Below are 16,989 nucleotides of genomic sequence, written 5' to 3'. Positions count from 1 at the left end.
AATTATTCAGATTTTGGACTGTAAAATATGTACAAAATGTCAATGCTGTGACCAGGATTCGAACCTAGGTTAGCACGGCCACAACGTGGGGTCCTAACCTCTAGACGATCACGGCTAACACTGACGTCTGTCGCTCTTGGCAGAAAGACACATGACTACTGTCAAACTATTCAAAAATAAGGAGGAAACTTGAAATTCTCACGCATGCGCAAAAATACACTATAGCAACCATTGTTAAATGCAGCTGAATCTCTTCGCTCGCTAAGAAAAGTAGATCAGACCAGTTCTTCTAAGAACTCACCAAACGCCAAAGGAAATAAGTTAAATTAACCGCAAAAGAAACTGCAAGAAAGTCATCTTCTAAGAACTCACTGGAAGCTGACCAAAAAGAATCAAAATCCAAGCCCTAGCCACAAAAATAACTAGATATTGTGGCTACTATACACAATCTACTAATAAAAACAAGTAAGTTTTCTAAAATAAACTACAATAAATTAACCAAGTAACCTCACACTGTCACTGATTAGGACTTCATATAAAGATAACAACTACACTATTGGTGTATATACCGTTCCACACTTTAACTATTGGTGACGGGGCAGTATCTCAATTCTACGAGAGTTGTCTTGCTATAAGATAAGTGATATTATAGTAAGATACACATAAGTGTTATATGTTTACATTTAATAAAAAATGCCAAAGTCAGCACGTAGTAAAAAAGCTCAGAGAAATATAGACTATGAAAAAAACGAAGTCAAGGTATTATCTGAGCAAAAAGAATACTATCAGAAAAATGCTGAAATAATAAAAATTAAGTATCATGCAAATCCTGAGGCAAAGAAGGCTGCCTCACGTGCTGACTCAAAAGCACGGTATAACAGGGATTCCGAGGGAAAAAAGCTGCCTCACGTGCTCTTTATAACAAAGAACCAGAAAAAAAGAAGGCTGCCTCACGTGCTGACTCAAAAGCACGGTATAACAGGGATCCCAAGGGGAAAAAAGCTGCCTCATGCACAAACTATTATAAAAAGACCTAAAACCCAGCAGGAAGCGACCTGCTACTAATGGAGGCGGCAATGAGCCGCCTCCTAAAAAAGACAATACTATCATGAATGTAAGTTTAAAAATAAGACTGTAAGTAAAAATACTAATTAACAAGAATAAAAAAGCATTGGAAATGCAAAAGGATATAGGGATGGTATGCCAAAAAGTATACAAACAAGATAGCTATGAATGGCTAGGTACATGGAAATAGAATTGCATCCAAAGTATAGCCCTATAGCTTTTTACAACCATAATGATGGCACGGAATGAAGATTGGAGAAAAGCTATAGGGCTATACTTTGGATGCAATTCTATTTCCATGTGCCTAGCCATTCATAGCTATCTTGTTTGTATACTTTTTGGCATACCATCCCTATATCCAATAAAAATTCTTGTAAAATAAATATTTTACAAAGTACTAGAAATGATTAAAAAAATAATTTATACAGTACTGGAAATAGTAATGCCTACCAACCATAAAAACGTTTTGGATATTTCAAAATTTCAAGATAGTTCTACTAAAATAGTCATTTTTCAGAAACAAAAGCACTTTAAGTCCTAAAAATATCACAATTTTGATCGGAAATGAATATCCTTTCACATGTTTTAATAAATAATAATCTACACGATATATTTGAAGAGTTTTAAGGAAAATAATGACAAAAATGTTAATGCTATGAAACAGACATTTATGTCAGATTTTTTTTTTTTTTGTACCCTTACAGTGTTTAGAAACTCGGTAGCACTCCCCTATGAGGAATTTCGTCATGAAATTTGGAAAACAATTACAAAAAACATTAATCTCAGTTGTTGTCAGGGTACAAAATAAATTTATTCATTTGTTTTTTTGTTGTCTTAAAAATAAAACTTTAGCATGATGTGTTTCAGACATTATTTTCTAAATATTTTTCGTACTCTAAGTAATGATTAAATGTTTTTATTATTTTTATGCATTAAAATTATAATTCTGTGTTGATTTCTTTTTGGTATGAAATGTTTTTAAATAGGATCTTTCCAAATTGTAATCCGTTTTCAGTGAAAGTAAACAATTTAAGTAGTAGTGCTAATAATTACAACTTCAGCAGCAGTAGTTGTCAGCTTAGTTTGAAATCAACGAGTTTTGTGAATTACGTTCATTTTGGAAAAAAACAACTTTTTTTTTTTTTAATTAATGCAGCTTATGATTCTTTTATTAAGTTTTCTTCAATAAATATTGATTTTCAAATATATTTAACTTTCGAACTTTAATTGTAATAATAAATGGCTGCCAATTAAAAAAAAAACAGCTGCCAATTAAAAAAAATAAACAAATAAGATTCTACCATTTTAAGGGATTATGTGTGAATACCCTAAAAAAAAACTTAGTGGAAAAAAAGAAATAAATGACAACAAAAATAATTTAGAATTTAAAGTAGAGGGGGGATTATTTTCACATATAAATTTAATGTATAATGAACCCCCATTTTCTGACTATTCCTGCCTTTTAGAACAGCTTTTTTTTGATATTTTTTTATTTGAAAAGTTAATTATGCTATTACTAAATCTAGGTCCTAGTGACAAGCCCACCTCCTAAAAGCATCTTCTTTGAACCTGTTCCACATTTAACCTTAAACTTGAGTGACAAGTCCCACCAGACAAAATCTCCTTTAATCCTACAACTAATCCTAAGTCTGAATGCCTAAGGCTGAATGGCACACACTTCAAAATAAAAACCCTTTCATAACTCTAGCACTAACCCTAAGTCCGAGTGGCAAGTCATCTATTGTAAAAAATGTCTTAAAATCGCACATAATTGTCTAGGAAAAAATGTAAAAAAAAAAACCGCCATGATTATCTCTTTTAGAAAAATAAATTAACTGCTTTAAAACACTAGAATGGCTTTGAAATGGTGGATTAGTTTACATAAAATTTATATGTAAAACTAATCATGTAATTTTTAAGATTCTTTCTTAGATCATCAAATTCTTCTATATATATATGCTATTATTAAGAGATTTTAAGCAATTTCAATTTTTTTTCATCTGTATTGCTATTGAAAATGATTAAAAAAAAATAATTTATACAGTACTGCAAATAAACAAATAATTTATACAGTACTGCAAATAAAAAAAATAATTTATACAGTACTGCAAATAAAAAAAATAATTTATACAGTACTGCAAATAAAAAAAATAATTTATACAGTACTGAAAATAATAAAAAAAATAATTTATACAGTATAGAAAATGATTAAAAAAATAATTCACACAGTACTGAAAATGATAACAAAATAATTTATACATTATTGAAAATTGATAATATTCTTACCCATTGGAGGATGCATCGGTGGACGAGCCCCCATGTTTGGGGGCATATTTCCACCTGGTCCCATCAATGAAGGGGGTTGTAAACCCTGTGGCATAGATGGCAATACTTGTCCACCAAGTGGAGGTGGGGGCAACGTAGCATTCATACCCATGGGGGCATTTGGAATCTGTGGTGGAGGAGGCATACCAGGTGGTAGGTTTCCTTGGTTTGGTGGTTTTATTCCTCCTGGTTGTTGTGAAGGTGTTGGTAACATTTGCGGATTACTTGGTACTGGTGTACCAGCAGATGGTGGATTTGGGAGAGATACACCTTCCGCAGTCACTGTACCATCAGTTTGGCCAGGTTTTTGTGTAGTACCATCAGGCGGCTTCTGCCCAAGCCAAGCCTGCTCAAAGTTCTTGGGGACTGGACGCGCATAAGGCACCCTTTTGCGGAGGATTCTCTGCTCGTTCTGCTGTTTTAGGTATTGTTCATCAGCTGCCCAGTCCAAACCAGGGATGCACGGAAGATCATTATCGCCACCAAAACCACTTGTGTTATCTATCAGATAGAAAAGGAAGAAATATTTGAAAATACTAAGAAGGAGAAAAACAATTATTTAATCTTTAGTTATAAATTAAATTTACGGATTCATTTTCTTTTCCTGGGAGCATGTCGATCAACATATTGAACACAGTGTAATAATGTATGGAAGTGAAACTTGAGAATGTGTTATGACCGCAGAGAAAAATTGACTCTGGACATTATCAGAAGATGTGTGCAGAACAGAAGACTTTGTTAACATGGTTATGTTGAAAGATTGAATCAGAATTCTTGGGTTGGTAGATCATCATCATCATCATTGTATGAATCCAAAGATTTTACTGTTGGCATTGGTTTTCCTAATATTTTTCTAGAAAGACATTGGGATTACGGGAGGGACCACATGAAGGTAGCCAACACATAAGTGAAAGTGATTTTTGTGGAACAAACTGGATTCAAACTTGGGGCACTCAGGTTGTCAGTCCATGTTATTAATCGCTAGACCACCATCACCTCCCGGGTTGGTAGATGTAGAACAGTTGAGGTAGCAGAGTGGTAAGAGAAAGCCAAGGAAAACATAAGTGAAAAAATTGATTTGAGAAAAAGATGGATAAATAAAGATCTGGTCAGAAATAGTTTAGTTTAAAAGTCAATTTCTAAAAGCCATTCAGCAATATTATTTCACCTTTTGTTGACATCTACATAAATTACCTACAGTGTTACAGAATATATACTAGGAATATAGATAAAATTTTCTCAAATATTTCATCCGAGAGAACCCAAAAATGACATTGTAAATTCGTTTTTAGCATGATTTTTGAATTGATCCTGTTTATTCTTAAAACTTATCTACGTCGAAGCTATTTTTAATTTATGTAATTTGTTTCAAAAAAATAAATTATTCTATTAGAAAAAAGAAAATCAAATTGCATGGTAAACTTTAACTTCTGATGAGATGAATTGAAAAAAAAGTGTCATTAGTTATTTTGAAAGTCTCAAATCTTATATTTATTCTTCTCGCTAGTAAAGTAGTTAAAGATTAACATAAATATTTAAAAAAACAATTTTTAATCTGATTATTAATTATATAAGATGGCTAGGAATTTTAGTAAAAAAAAAAAAAAAACAATACTAACCTCTCATTTTGTTTTCTTTTTCTGGATACTGTTCAAGTCCCATTCCAGGAAGATGAGCCGTTACCTGTTCATAATCTGTAAAGGAACAAAAAAAAATTAGAATTTATTTTTCGTATTGAAAACAAATTCTTTTCATTTATATCATAATTTCATGAATCTAAATCCGACAGAAAATTCTTCCACTTTTCCTTTACTTAATTCCTTTCAAACAGAACAAACCAACATTTTTCTATTTCTTATAAAAACTATTTTTGTACCTTTTAATTAGCACCAAATTGTGTTCTTTTGTTTTTCTTTTTTATCAATCGTTCCCATTTTGCATTGATCTTTATGCTACATTGACTGATCATGTTTGAATAACTTAATACATGAGTAGGCTCTTTCAAATGTTCTAGTCGCTGATGTAGTTCTGTATTCATTATTGAGGCTTTACTCCATATATTTAGTCAATCCATATGTTAGGTGGTTTCAATATTATCAGTTTACATAGTATGCATATTAATTCTTTTTTTTTTTTTTTTTTAACTCTTTTTTACCCCAAACAAGGCAGATGCCAGTTGGAATGTTTTATATTTAAACTTCTGCAGGTTAATATTGTCAGGGAAGCAGGAAACAGAGGTGAGGGGTGGGAATTCCAAAGTCTAGCCATCCAAAGGAAGAAACTATTAGAGTAGAAAACTTTCCAGCATCTAGGGACCTCAACAGTCAGTAAAGGGGTGGGATTTTGCTGCTTATTGGGAAAGTTAGGAATATCTACATGAGAACCATTCATTTAAAAAAAGCACCATAGGATAACAAATCAAATTCAAGTCAATAATCTAAATGCAATTCTATGTGATTGCTTATGAAACCTTATCTTTAATGTTTGTTAATAAAAGTTGATCAGTTTATCAAATTAAGAGCCATCAATATAGACAATCAACAACAATCTTATTTAATATCAGAAAAACATTATTGTAAAATGAACAGAAACGGTCAGAGGACACATTGATAGAAATATCAACACTGAATGAGACAAAAAATGAAACTAAAAAAAAACAATGTAAATATAAAGAACAATGCTTAAATATAAGAATTTTAATTAGTTTGTACACAGTAATGCTACCAATATGTATGTGCTAAACCAAACAGATCAGATTCGTCCAAATTCGATACAGTAGTAGTATTAATACAAATCCATTTTTTATATGTAAAAAGAAGTAGATAAGAACTGATGTTTTTCTGGGTTAATTCAAAAAGTTTTATTCAAAAAGTTTTGAAATTCAAAACGTTTTAGCTAAAAATTATATTAACCAAAATTTAAACAAGAAAAATGTGCATAAAAACACATACAGTTATTCAGTTGTTGTTAATTTATGATTCATTTTTAGAATTAGATACTCATAGGATGGACTACGTGAAGGTTATCAACATCCATAATGAAAGTGGTGCTAGGAAACCAACAGGATCCAAACACAACATGCAGAACCATACACATACATTAAATCCGTTGCTAAGGCCACTAGAAAAATGGTGGGATCCTTCTATCGATCCAGTAGATATCTCACCGCTGATACAATTCTCTATTTATATAAGAGCCAGGGATGTTCAAGGATGGAGTACTGTTGCCACATCTAGGCAGGAGCTGTTAGAAAGGATTTATCCTGCCTTGATAGAGTTCAAAATAGACTTTGTAGCCCCATAGGAGATATCCTTTTCTCTTCCCTGCAACCTCTTTCTCACAGAAGAGATGTTGCGAGTTTGTCTCTGCTTTATCGTTATTTTCATGGCAAGTGCTCGGCTGAGCTCCAATCTATGATTCCCCCCCCCCCAAACTTTCACAAGAAACACTCGTCTAACAGAAAACACTATCACTAATTTCCCCCACTTTTTATCTATGCCTAAACCTAAATGTAGATTCCATGAGCAAAGCTTCTTTCTTAGAACTGCATGCCTATGGAATTGTCTTCCGTTTTCCTGTTTTCCAGCTGACTACAATATGGTTGTCTTCAAGTCTAATGTAAACAAGTTTTTGATAAGCCGTTCCATACAAGTTAACAAATTTAACGAATTTCCATTACTAATGATTACTATATTGTCCAATTTCTACTGTACACTCTTTAACCCTTATCCTCGAGTGACCTCTTGGCCTTGATAAGCAATGATGCTATGTAAAAAAAAAAGAAAAGAAAAAATTAATCTAAACATGAATATTTTATTTTTACAATAAAATGCAATTATTCATACATTTCATATATTTTCTACTTTTCAGAAAATTTTCTTTGAATAAAGAAAACTATGAAATTGCCACATTGTCTTGTTAATATTAAAATATTAGTTAAAATTTTGCAGGTTGTGGTAATGACATGGATACCAGTGCAGATTGATGACTCTGCATGTTGTGTTTGGATCTTGTTGGTTTCCTAGCACCACTTTCATTATGGATGTTGATAACCTTCACATGGTTCATCCTATGAGTATCTAATTCTAAAAATGAATCATAAATTAACAACAACTGAACATGCTGATTCATTACAAAAGAACTCACAGTTACAAAAACAGCAGAGAGATCTTTAATGATCATATAATGAGAAAATGAGAAAAAAGGAAAATTACCACAGTCTGCCATATCTTGATCCATGCCAAGAGGAAGTGTGTTCAAATTGTATCGATCTCTCATTTTATCTCCAGGACGATTTCTTGTCCAAAATTTTCTGCAGACAAGGAAAATAAAAATTAAAAAATGCTGAATAATGATATACTAATTAAGAGAATTTCTTTTAACAAAACTTGATCTAAAACGTACATTTTTTAATAAGTTTTGTATAGCTAATAACATCTTAATTTAAAAATAATAAAACTAACATTTTATTCAGTCTTAGTCTTACTGGGGACTAGGACTGATATTTAACCTAGATTTTTTGAGGCAGATGTCGGAGTGTTGCTTGCCCAATCGATGGCCATACTCTGGCACATGTACATGTTGCCCCCACTTAATGATGAAGTTACCTACTGCTCCTTGGATGACATGTTGAATGCTAATGGTGGTTGCTTGAGGAAGATTAAGGAAGCTGAAGCAAATGCTTACAGATATTTCTTTCAAGATTCGAGGCAAAGTCTTTTCAGCCTGTGTTCGCTCTGCCATCTTGCACAATACTAAGAAATTGGCTTCAAATGCTTCTGATCTGCAACAGCTTCAACATAATGACCATGCAATGGCCAAACAGATGTACAGTTGCAAACTAGAGGAAAAGATCTCTTCAATCGTGCTTTATCAGAAATTTGGTATTGAAAAGATTATGGATACCTTATGCACTCTGCGTCTCAGGTGGTTGTGCAAATTTGCAATCTCTTGCATCTGTAACATAGCATGGATGCAGATGCATGCAAAATGACATCACCAGTAAAGAAAAAAGATGATAAAAAAGAGAAAGAGAACAATCTCATTAGAGATATGTAGCACGGAACAAGGTAACGTTCGCGATCACGTGAAAGGCGTTAATGACACTTGAGAAGATGATCACGTGGGTGACGTCACAGTTGTAACAATAAGAAATAAATATTGTTGAAAAACGAGTTGAAGTTCTTTCTTCCTATTCTTTGTCTCCTTAGAAATGAAAGCTACAGCGTGTTGGTTTCCAGACAATGTTACACATCAACTCCATAAACACTTGGATATTACAGTCAGTAGGTAGTGTAGTAGACTGGGAAAGACCTGGCTTGACTGCGTAAGAAACGATTTGATATATAATACGAATGATCTTTGGATCGGACTGCATGAAGAGCAGGCATAAAACATTGCCTGTTGCTGAAGTGGGAGTGCGGAACACTTGCAGCAGCTTAAATACCAAAAGCAAATGATGAAAGATTAATGATGATGATGGAAGACATTTAAAAAGAAAAAAACTCTTGTGGAGGGAGGGGGGTGAAGATAAATTCAATAAAAAATTAAAAGACCTACGTTGTATGATCATTTGATCCTGATGCCAAGATGTGTCCCATTGGATGCCATGCCAGACTCCAGACCATCCCTTCATGAGCTTCTTCCATTCCACCAACTTCTTTGTCTGTGCTATTAATGGACAAATAGAGAACAATTGATGAATGAATATAAAAAAAGAAAAGAAAAAAATCAGTTGTTTCTGTAATTCATTACAGAAACATTTCCAAATGATTTTTTTAAGAAGAAATAAAAAAATTTTAAGAACAAATAAAATGGTCATTGACTTACCCAACTTGCCAAAACATGATTGTACCATCAGAGCCACCACTGCAAAACAAACCTTCATGAATAGGATGCCAGGCTGCAGCTGGAAAATAAAATGTTTGCTTTCATCAGAAAATGGTTTATTTATTTGGTGGACTGCACACTTACTGAAGTCATTGAAATGTGCATACCCACTAGTGATGTCACTGAAATTGAACTGTTAAATGTCTCAATGGGTCAATGTGTATTTTGATGCTTTGATATTTAATTATTCAATGATTTGTTCTGGTCATTTACACAGATTTTTACAATGATGAACAGTCCAAATAATGGTCCCATCTTTCTTGATACTAGTTGAATCAAATGAAACAGCAGTGACAATGGGATATGGGCATAGAATAAAAAATGTATCTATGTCATACTATTGATGTTCCCCCACCCCCAAGTGTTGGGAAGTGGGGGAGAAAGAGAAAAAAAGCATGATAAAAAAAGTTTTTCAAGAAAAAGCAAAGGTATAGGCAATAGGGTTGGTGGAAAGAAAATGGATAGAAAGTTGTTCACTAAGGAAGACAAACGTAAGCTGTTGGATTGTTGATAAAAATGTGGTAATGATTGGGGCAAAAAAGGTCAATATATTTTAGAGTTAGTTTTAGGAGTGACTCAGTTTTACAACAGTTCATGATGGTTGAGAACAGTTGGAGACTGTCTTGTGCACGACATCTGATGATAGTTACGAGGAGTGTCCAATTTGGGACAGTTGGTGACTTGAAGATCTCCTGAGAGAGATTAGACAGATTGGAGCTGAAGCAGAACGAGAATAGATTGGTCTGAGAAGGAAATTGCTAGAGATTGATACAACCAGGCAACTACCAACAAACAATATTTCTACATTACATGACAGTATCACACACATGCACATCCAGGACGTAACCGATTTACACCAAGTACTCGTCTTGTGTTGTTTTAATGCAGCACAATCACAATCATTGGGTCACATCTATAAATAAAACAGGTCTCCATAAACGTGTTGGATGAAAACAAAATAAATAAATACGGTAGAATAAGAGTGAGTGCTGAGAAAAATAATCAGCAGAAAATAGAATAAAATGGAAAAAAGTGCAGAAAGGAACACGTGAAAAAAAAAAAAAAATTATGTTTAAATGCCATTGTTTTTTTAGATTGCATTAGCAATCATCAAAGTGATAGAAACATAAAAGATGATTAGAGCCCATGGTAACTACTAAGAATCTGATTTTCATAAATCAAGGCTTGTGACATTTATACATTAGTTAAGTGCACAAATGTCATCAATGTAAGACATGAAAGACTTAAACTCAATAAACCAGTAAAAGATCTTTTTACTCCAATAGTTTCTTCCCCAGAACCGCAAGACTCTGGAATTCCATTCCAGGTCCCTGCTTCCCCAACAGTACTGACGTGCAGAAGTTCAAGTGTAACGTGAACCGACACCTTGCTGCCCAAATCCCTACATAGTACCCCAGTAGTTGTTGCCCCTGATAGTAGCCCCCTACACCAAAGTGGCAATTTGCCTTGTTTGGGGTGAAAATGTAATAAAAAAAAAAAAAAAAAAAAAAAAAAAAAAAAAAAAACAGAAATAAAAATCATCTTCAGCAGTTAATCTTTGATTGTAGTCATCTACACACTAATAATGTTGGGAAAGGTATGAACAACCTACAAAGCCATGAATAAAATAGCAGATTGTGTTCAATTAATCATATACAATTAAGGTATTATATCTTGACATTAAATAAATCCAAAATAGTTTGCTATGCTATAAAATAGACAAACAAACCAATTCTTTAATGGAAATATAAAAAAAAAAAATATAAACTAATAAAAGCAAACGGTTTATTTTCTTTCCTAAATCTATTCCCAACAACGGATCAATGATAAATGAAAGGAAAAAGTATTGTAAATGATTTTACCAGTCGCTTCTTTTTTATGTCCACGAAACGTCTGCATCTCTTCCTTCATGTTCCGTATGTCAAACAACTTGAGCAAATGGTCTCTGGAAGCAGTTAACAGCCAGTTGCCATTTCGGTTCCATTTTAATTCCATCACAGTACTTTTATGAGCATGGCTGTTGTGGCACAGTTTTCAAGAGAAAAAGAAAATGCATTAACAAAATATGCCTCTAATTTCAGTTGAATAATTAACATAAATTTCATACACATACAAAAAAAAAAAAAAAAAAAAAAAAAAGGAAAAAACAGTAGAAAATAATTTTATAAATAATTGAACATGGTATACTTTACAGAAACAATATCATTAACTACACTTTTTAGATCATTAAAAACACACAAAAGTTATAACTGTTGACTTAGAATGAATGCTTTGTGCCAAATTGATGATTAAATTTATGTTTATTTTTGTATTAAATACTAGTCCCTATTAATTCCTAACTGTGCATCAAACAAATACCATAATACTTTGTTGCATTTTATCATAAAGATCCATACAAAATTTCTGCCAGATCAGCTCAGTAGTTTCCAAAAAAATGTGGATTGGACAGACAAACCAAGAGAAATCTAATTTATACAACTCACTATGTCTGTCTCCATATTTTCAAACTATCTTTTCCGAAACTGAAAGTCACATAGCGGTGCTAGAGGCCTCAAATGATTTTTTTATGGGCCGTTCTTTTATGAGTTGTTAGCCAGTTAAGAAAGTTTTTAAGGAGTCAAAATTGAAAAAATCATCATACATTTTGTACATTCATCTCTGTTTATTTTTAATCAGTTCATATGTGTGTTATGTTGGTACAGCGGTAACATCACCAGCTTTGAATGCTACAGTTTTACTTTTGGTTTCGATTCTAGCTAATGGCATCCAAATACTTTTTTTAACTTTTGAAACCACAACTAATAATATATATAAAATCTGGACAAATTAAAATATCATATTTAAGCATATTTTACGACCGGGCAAAGCCAGGTGCCACCCACAAGTATAATATAGATTTTATAAAATTGTCATCTCTTTTTAGAGGTCATTTCTTTCTCAGGTTACATAAGAAAAATAAAAGTTGGGAGTCAAGTTTTTAAAACTGACTCCAGAGTTGATAATGGAAGCGAAATTTTCTGAAATGCGGGAATCAAAGTTAATAGATAGCAATTTCTGTAAAAGTCAGAGTCTAGTCTTTCAAAAACGATTCTAACAGAGGACAGTAGGATCTTTTTTTTTATAGGGAAAAATAGGACATGTTCCATCTTTCAACTGGACATAGTCTACACAAAGAAATTTCATAGCCTTAATATGTATTCAAGATATCGTTTCTTACTGAATCAAGTTGGAAGTCAGTTTTTAGCAGACTATTTCTAAGAAAAACAATAATTGACAAGGAAAAAAAATTCATTTAAAGTATCATTAAGAAGCTAAAGATTAAAGATAAATAATTATCGTTTGAAAAAATAACTATTTTGTATTATATACATTGAATAATTTGTGTAAAAAGAAAAAATATTAAATGAGGAGTTGGGAGGAGGGAGTAAATGCTATGAAAGCCAGACGAAAACCTATACATTACATTGTGGCTAGTGATTGGCCAGATTTTGGATCCCAGAGTTTGATTGGTTGTTGGTTATCTTTGCTGCCAGAAGCAATTAAAGCTTTCTGTGGGTGCCAGTCAACACACTTCACATCAGCACCATGACCTTAAAATGAGACAAAAAAACAATTAAGATTGAATAAACCAAATTAACAAATATGAAGAGATATCAAATTTGAATTTCACAATATCGAAAACTAGAAATTTACTATTTACAGATTATCAAAAAAAAAAAACAAAAAAAACTGAAGTTTATTTCTTTACATTTATTGAACCATAAATGCTATTGCTGATTTTTTTTTTAAATTGTTGAAATAATGTAATTAAAAAAATATACATGCTAACATGTTTTTTGTGAAATATTAGATTTTTTCGATACCTAGCTTGCTTTGTTGAATTACTACTAACATGAAATACTTGATACATTAATTTAAAGTAACAAAAATTTCATAACTTTGGTGCAAATATGAGACCAAATCTGTTTCATTTATTTATGTAGATAAGCATTAACATTTTGAGAATTTTGATACAAATTTATCTTGTGGCCATAAAGAGAGAAGATATCAATTTGCCATTTCATTTGCAATTTAGAATAGCTCGTAACCTGTTGGAAATCAAGTTATTCCCTCTAAGGAAAGGAACATTTGACTACAAATGTTAAATATCTATCTAGGAAATGAAACAATATTATGAAAAGGAACTATGTTATATTAAAACTAAAACAACCACTGAATTAAAAAAAAAAAAAAAAAAAAAATGGAAAAAATAGTTAATTACTAAAATGTCCTTTTTAAAATCAATATGCAGATTAGTAAACCTTGTGACTGACACTGCATACACATAAGTGTTCTGCAACATTGGGATTAACCAGATGTAACATGATTTAACTTTACCATTAATGTGAGAAATGGGTTCAATTTTTGCATTTATTTATGTAGATATTTATAAAATTGTAGTTCTGAAGTTAGGTGTTTGTTCATAAGCTTCTCTCAAGGTTCCAGAAATAGACCTCTCATAATATATATATATATATATATATATATATATATATATATATATATATATATTCTGAAACTATATTAATCAAGATCTTGGATAAGTATATTTCATTTTGATGAAAGAGTGTACAACATTGTTAGGTCTGTTCTGAACATGCATAAAAAGTAAACACAATGTTTTATTTAAAACTTGAAATTAAAAGAAATTAAAAAAGAATAGAAATGTTAATGAATGGTTCAAGAGTATACAGGAGTCCTTCATTTCTCAGTAAATTTGGGGTTATCTTAAAGAGGAGTTTGACACAATGGACTATGAGGGGTTACCTAAGATATGATTTGTAAAGAATCGACAGTTTATGAGCAATTCTCATGATAAAAATAAAGAAGTAGAGAATTATTTAAATAAAAGATGTCACAAATTTTTGGTTGGCCAGTGTTCCAATCTGAGCAAAAGACCTAGATTTAGCCAGATAAAGTAAACAACTATTATTTAATGTTAATCTGACATTGGGACATTTGGGACATTTGTGACACTCGGAAAAGAAAGAAAGAAAAATGTTGGGTTTGAATCTGCAATTTATAATACAACACAATGTGAAGCTTAGGGCAAGTTGTGAGGAAAAAATCTAGGAAACTTGCATACTGACTGTCAGTACCAGGCACACGGGTGGGTTTGCAAACAATCTGAGTGAGGTCATAAGCAATAGAGAAATCATGACAGAACCTTCCCTCATCATCTGTCTTGTTCAAGTAGGTTAACCATTCCACATTGTGAACAATGAAGTCTCCACAGACGTGAATAATAGCTGAAAGATGAGCAGACAGGATGCGGTCAATTTTCTCAGATATGCTCTTGAAGATAGTAACTCCGCTGTTGTGGGGGCGATAGAGGGCAAATATAAATGCAGTCGTGTGAGCAAGTGCAACCCCGAAGCACATATAAGGTAATTTAGGATCATCTCTGGAGATGTCTCTACCACATGGAAAGCTATCTTTAATGTAGGCACATATTCCATGCCCATGGCGATATTTGGGGTCAGATTTGGATGTTAAGTTAGAGTATCCTTTAATTCCAAACTCATCTAGGAAAATACTTGGTCCAATGTCAGTTTCGCTTAGGAATAATAGGTCTGGTTCAGTATCCTGTAGTTAGATTTCAACCACTGGAAAGTTGGAATGTAAACCCCTGATGTTGGAGAAGAAGACATGGTAGTGGGGGTCTATGTTGGAATTTGAAGATCTGGGTTTAATCGTGTTTTTTCTGGAAACTTTTCATGGTGTTTTTTGGGGGATTTGTCAGAGGAAGGAAAAAAAGGGAAGAGAGAAGAGATATAGAGGAGACTAGAGGGGAAAGGCAAAAAGGGGGCAAGTAAAGAGAAATAGAGGGGAAGGAATAGAGAGGAGGAGAAAATAGAACAGTTTTAAAGATACTGGAAAAACTTTAATTTTATTTTATTTCCAGGACAACACTGAGTAACCATGTTAGTTTCAATAAATGTCATACTTACACCCTTCCCTACCCAATCAATACTGCATACATTCTTGAACGCTATCCAAAATATTTTTAGGTATATATATATATATATATATATATATATATATACATATATATATATATTAGTGGTTTGGCAAGGCCACAGGGGAGACAACCAAGAAAAAATTCATCCGAAGGCAGCAAGACTGCAGCCGCCTTATACAATATACAAATGTAGGCAAATTTGGGCATATCTTATTGGTCTGAAAATACAGTTTTTTTACCAATTGTCATAAAATATTAACCATAGAATAATATTATAATCTTCAAAAAGCTTTTAAATTTACATGTAGTTTCGTCCCGTAGAACCAAAGATATGAGCATTTCAATATTCACTTTGGCCACAAGTTTTTATTGATGTGTATATATATATATATATATATATATATCTCCATAGGTATACCATCTTTTTTTTTTTAAGGTGTCTACCAGATGGATTCCCAGGTTGCTCACACCATTCCAGAAGCGAGAACGCATTGAGTGCTCTAGGATAAATTTGGAGATATGCCAAGAGGATGAGTCAAAGTTTTTCAAAAGACTGATTATACAGGATGAAACCTGGGTCCATCACTATGATCCAGAGACCAAAGCCCAGTCAATGAAGTGGAAGCACTTGGACTCACCACCTCCAAAGAAGGCAAGGGTGCAGCCCTCCGCTGGCAATGTCATGCTCACAGTCTTCTGGGACCAGGACGGAGTAGTGATGACAGATTTCCTGGCCAAAGGGTACCACAATTACAGGAGCCTATTATGCCTCACTTTTGAGGAAATTAAGGGAAGCTATCAAAATCAAGAGGCGGGCAAGATCAGCAAAGGTATCCTCCTCCTGCAGGACAATGCTCCGATTCACAATTCGCATGTCGCCAGGTCAGAAGCATAGGCGTGTGGTTATGAAATCCTCACCCATCTTCCCTACTCTCTTGACCTTGCACCCTCTGACTTTCACCTCTTCCCAGCCATGAAGTTGTTTTTGAAAGGAAAGCGTTTCCCAGATGATGCAGCTTTGATTTCTGAAGTCACGTCATGGTTGGTGGACCAACCTGGGGTGTTCTACAAAAACGGTCTCCAGAGCTGCATCAAACGATGGGAGAAATGCATAACTCTGGGTGGTTTCTATGTAGAGAAAGACTAATAACTGTGCCAAGTTTTGTTGCTCTACTGCTATGGGAAGTGGGTCCAGGGCATTACTTATTGCACACCCTTTGTATTAATAATTATTTAAAAAGGAGGATAGAAGGTGATAACATACTATGAACATTAAATTAGCATATCTATATACTAATTTAATGTTCATAGTATGTTATCGCCTATCTTCTTCTTTAATAAATAGGATCTCCCGATCAAATAATTTATAATCCGGAAATTTATGTATCAGACTTTTTTTCACCCTCACATTGCTTAAAAGCTTGGTACCACTCCCTATGAAGAATTTCATCATAAAACTTGAGAACTTATCAGGAGAAACATTACTTTCGATCTTTAAAATAAATTGCCCTATTCCTTTTTTTTTTGTCTTAAAAATAAGACACTAACATGGCAAGGTTGCTGAGGTTGCTCCAGTTCTCTCCAAACTCTTCAACATGCTTTCCTGGCTGGTGAAAAACTGCTTCTGCGGTACTACTTTACAAGGATTCTGGTGAAAGAACTGACTCATTTAATTATCGCTCCCATTAGCATCCTCCCTCTTTTAACCA

The 16,989-nt window shown here is 33.1% G+C and overlaps 1 protein-coding gene across 3 annotated transcripts in view; it reads right to left on the bottom strand.

Annotated features, from left to right (window-relative positions):
• Positions 1-16,989, bottom strand: part of LOC145290939 (uncharacterized) — a 132,601-nt gene that overhangs the window by 7,562 nt on the left and 108,050 nt on the right. For all 3 annotated transcript variants that reach the window (XM_080136526.1, XM_080136528.1, XM_080136527.1), the window contains exons 8-14: positions 12,743-12,869; positions 11,142-11,296; positions 9,220-9,298; positions 8,950-9,060; positions 7,605-7,702; positions 5,010-5,084; positions 3,352-3,891 (exon numbers count right to left, since the gene is read on the bottom strand). In XM_080136526.1, the coding sequence (XP_079992652.1) occupies positions 3,352-3,891; positions 5,010-5,084; positions 7,605-7,702; positions 8,950-9,060; positions 9,220-9,298; positions 11,142-11,296; positions 12,743-12,869 (1,185 nt within the window). The remainder of the gene's footprint in view (positions 1-3,351; positions 3,892-5,009; positions 5,085-7,604; positions 7,703-8,949; positions 9,061-9,219; positions 9,299-11,141; positions 11,297-12,742; positions 12,870-16,989) is intronic.

This window comes from Euprymna scolopes, chromosome 2 (assembly GCF_053919585.1).
Source record: "Euprymna scolopes isolate OS-2025 chromosome 2, ASM5391958v1, whole genome shotgun sequence".
Taxonomy (NCBI): domain Eukaryota; kingdom Metazoa; phylum Mollusca; class Cephalopoda; order Sepiida; family Sepiolidae; genus Euprymna; species Euprymna scolopes.
Note: the sequence above shows the minus strand (reverse complement) of the source record. Positions and strands in the feature narration are given on the sequence as shown.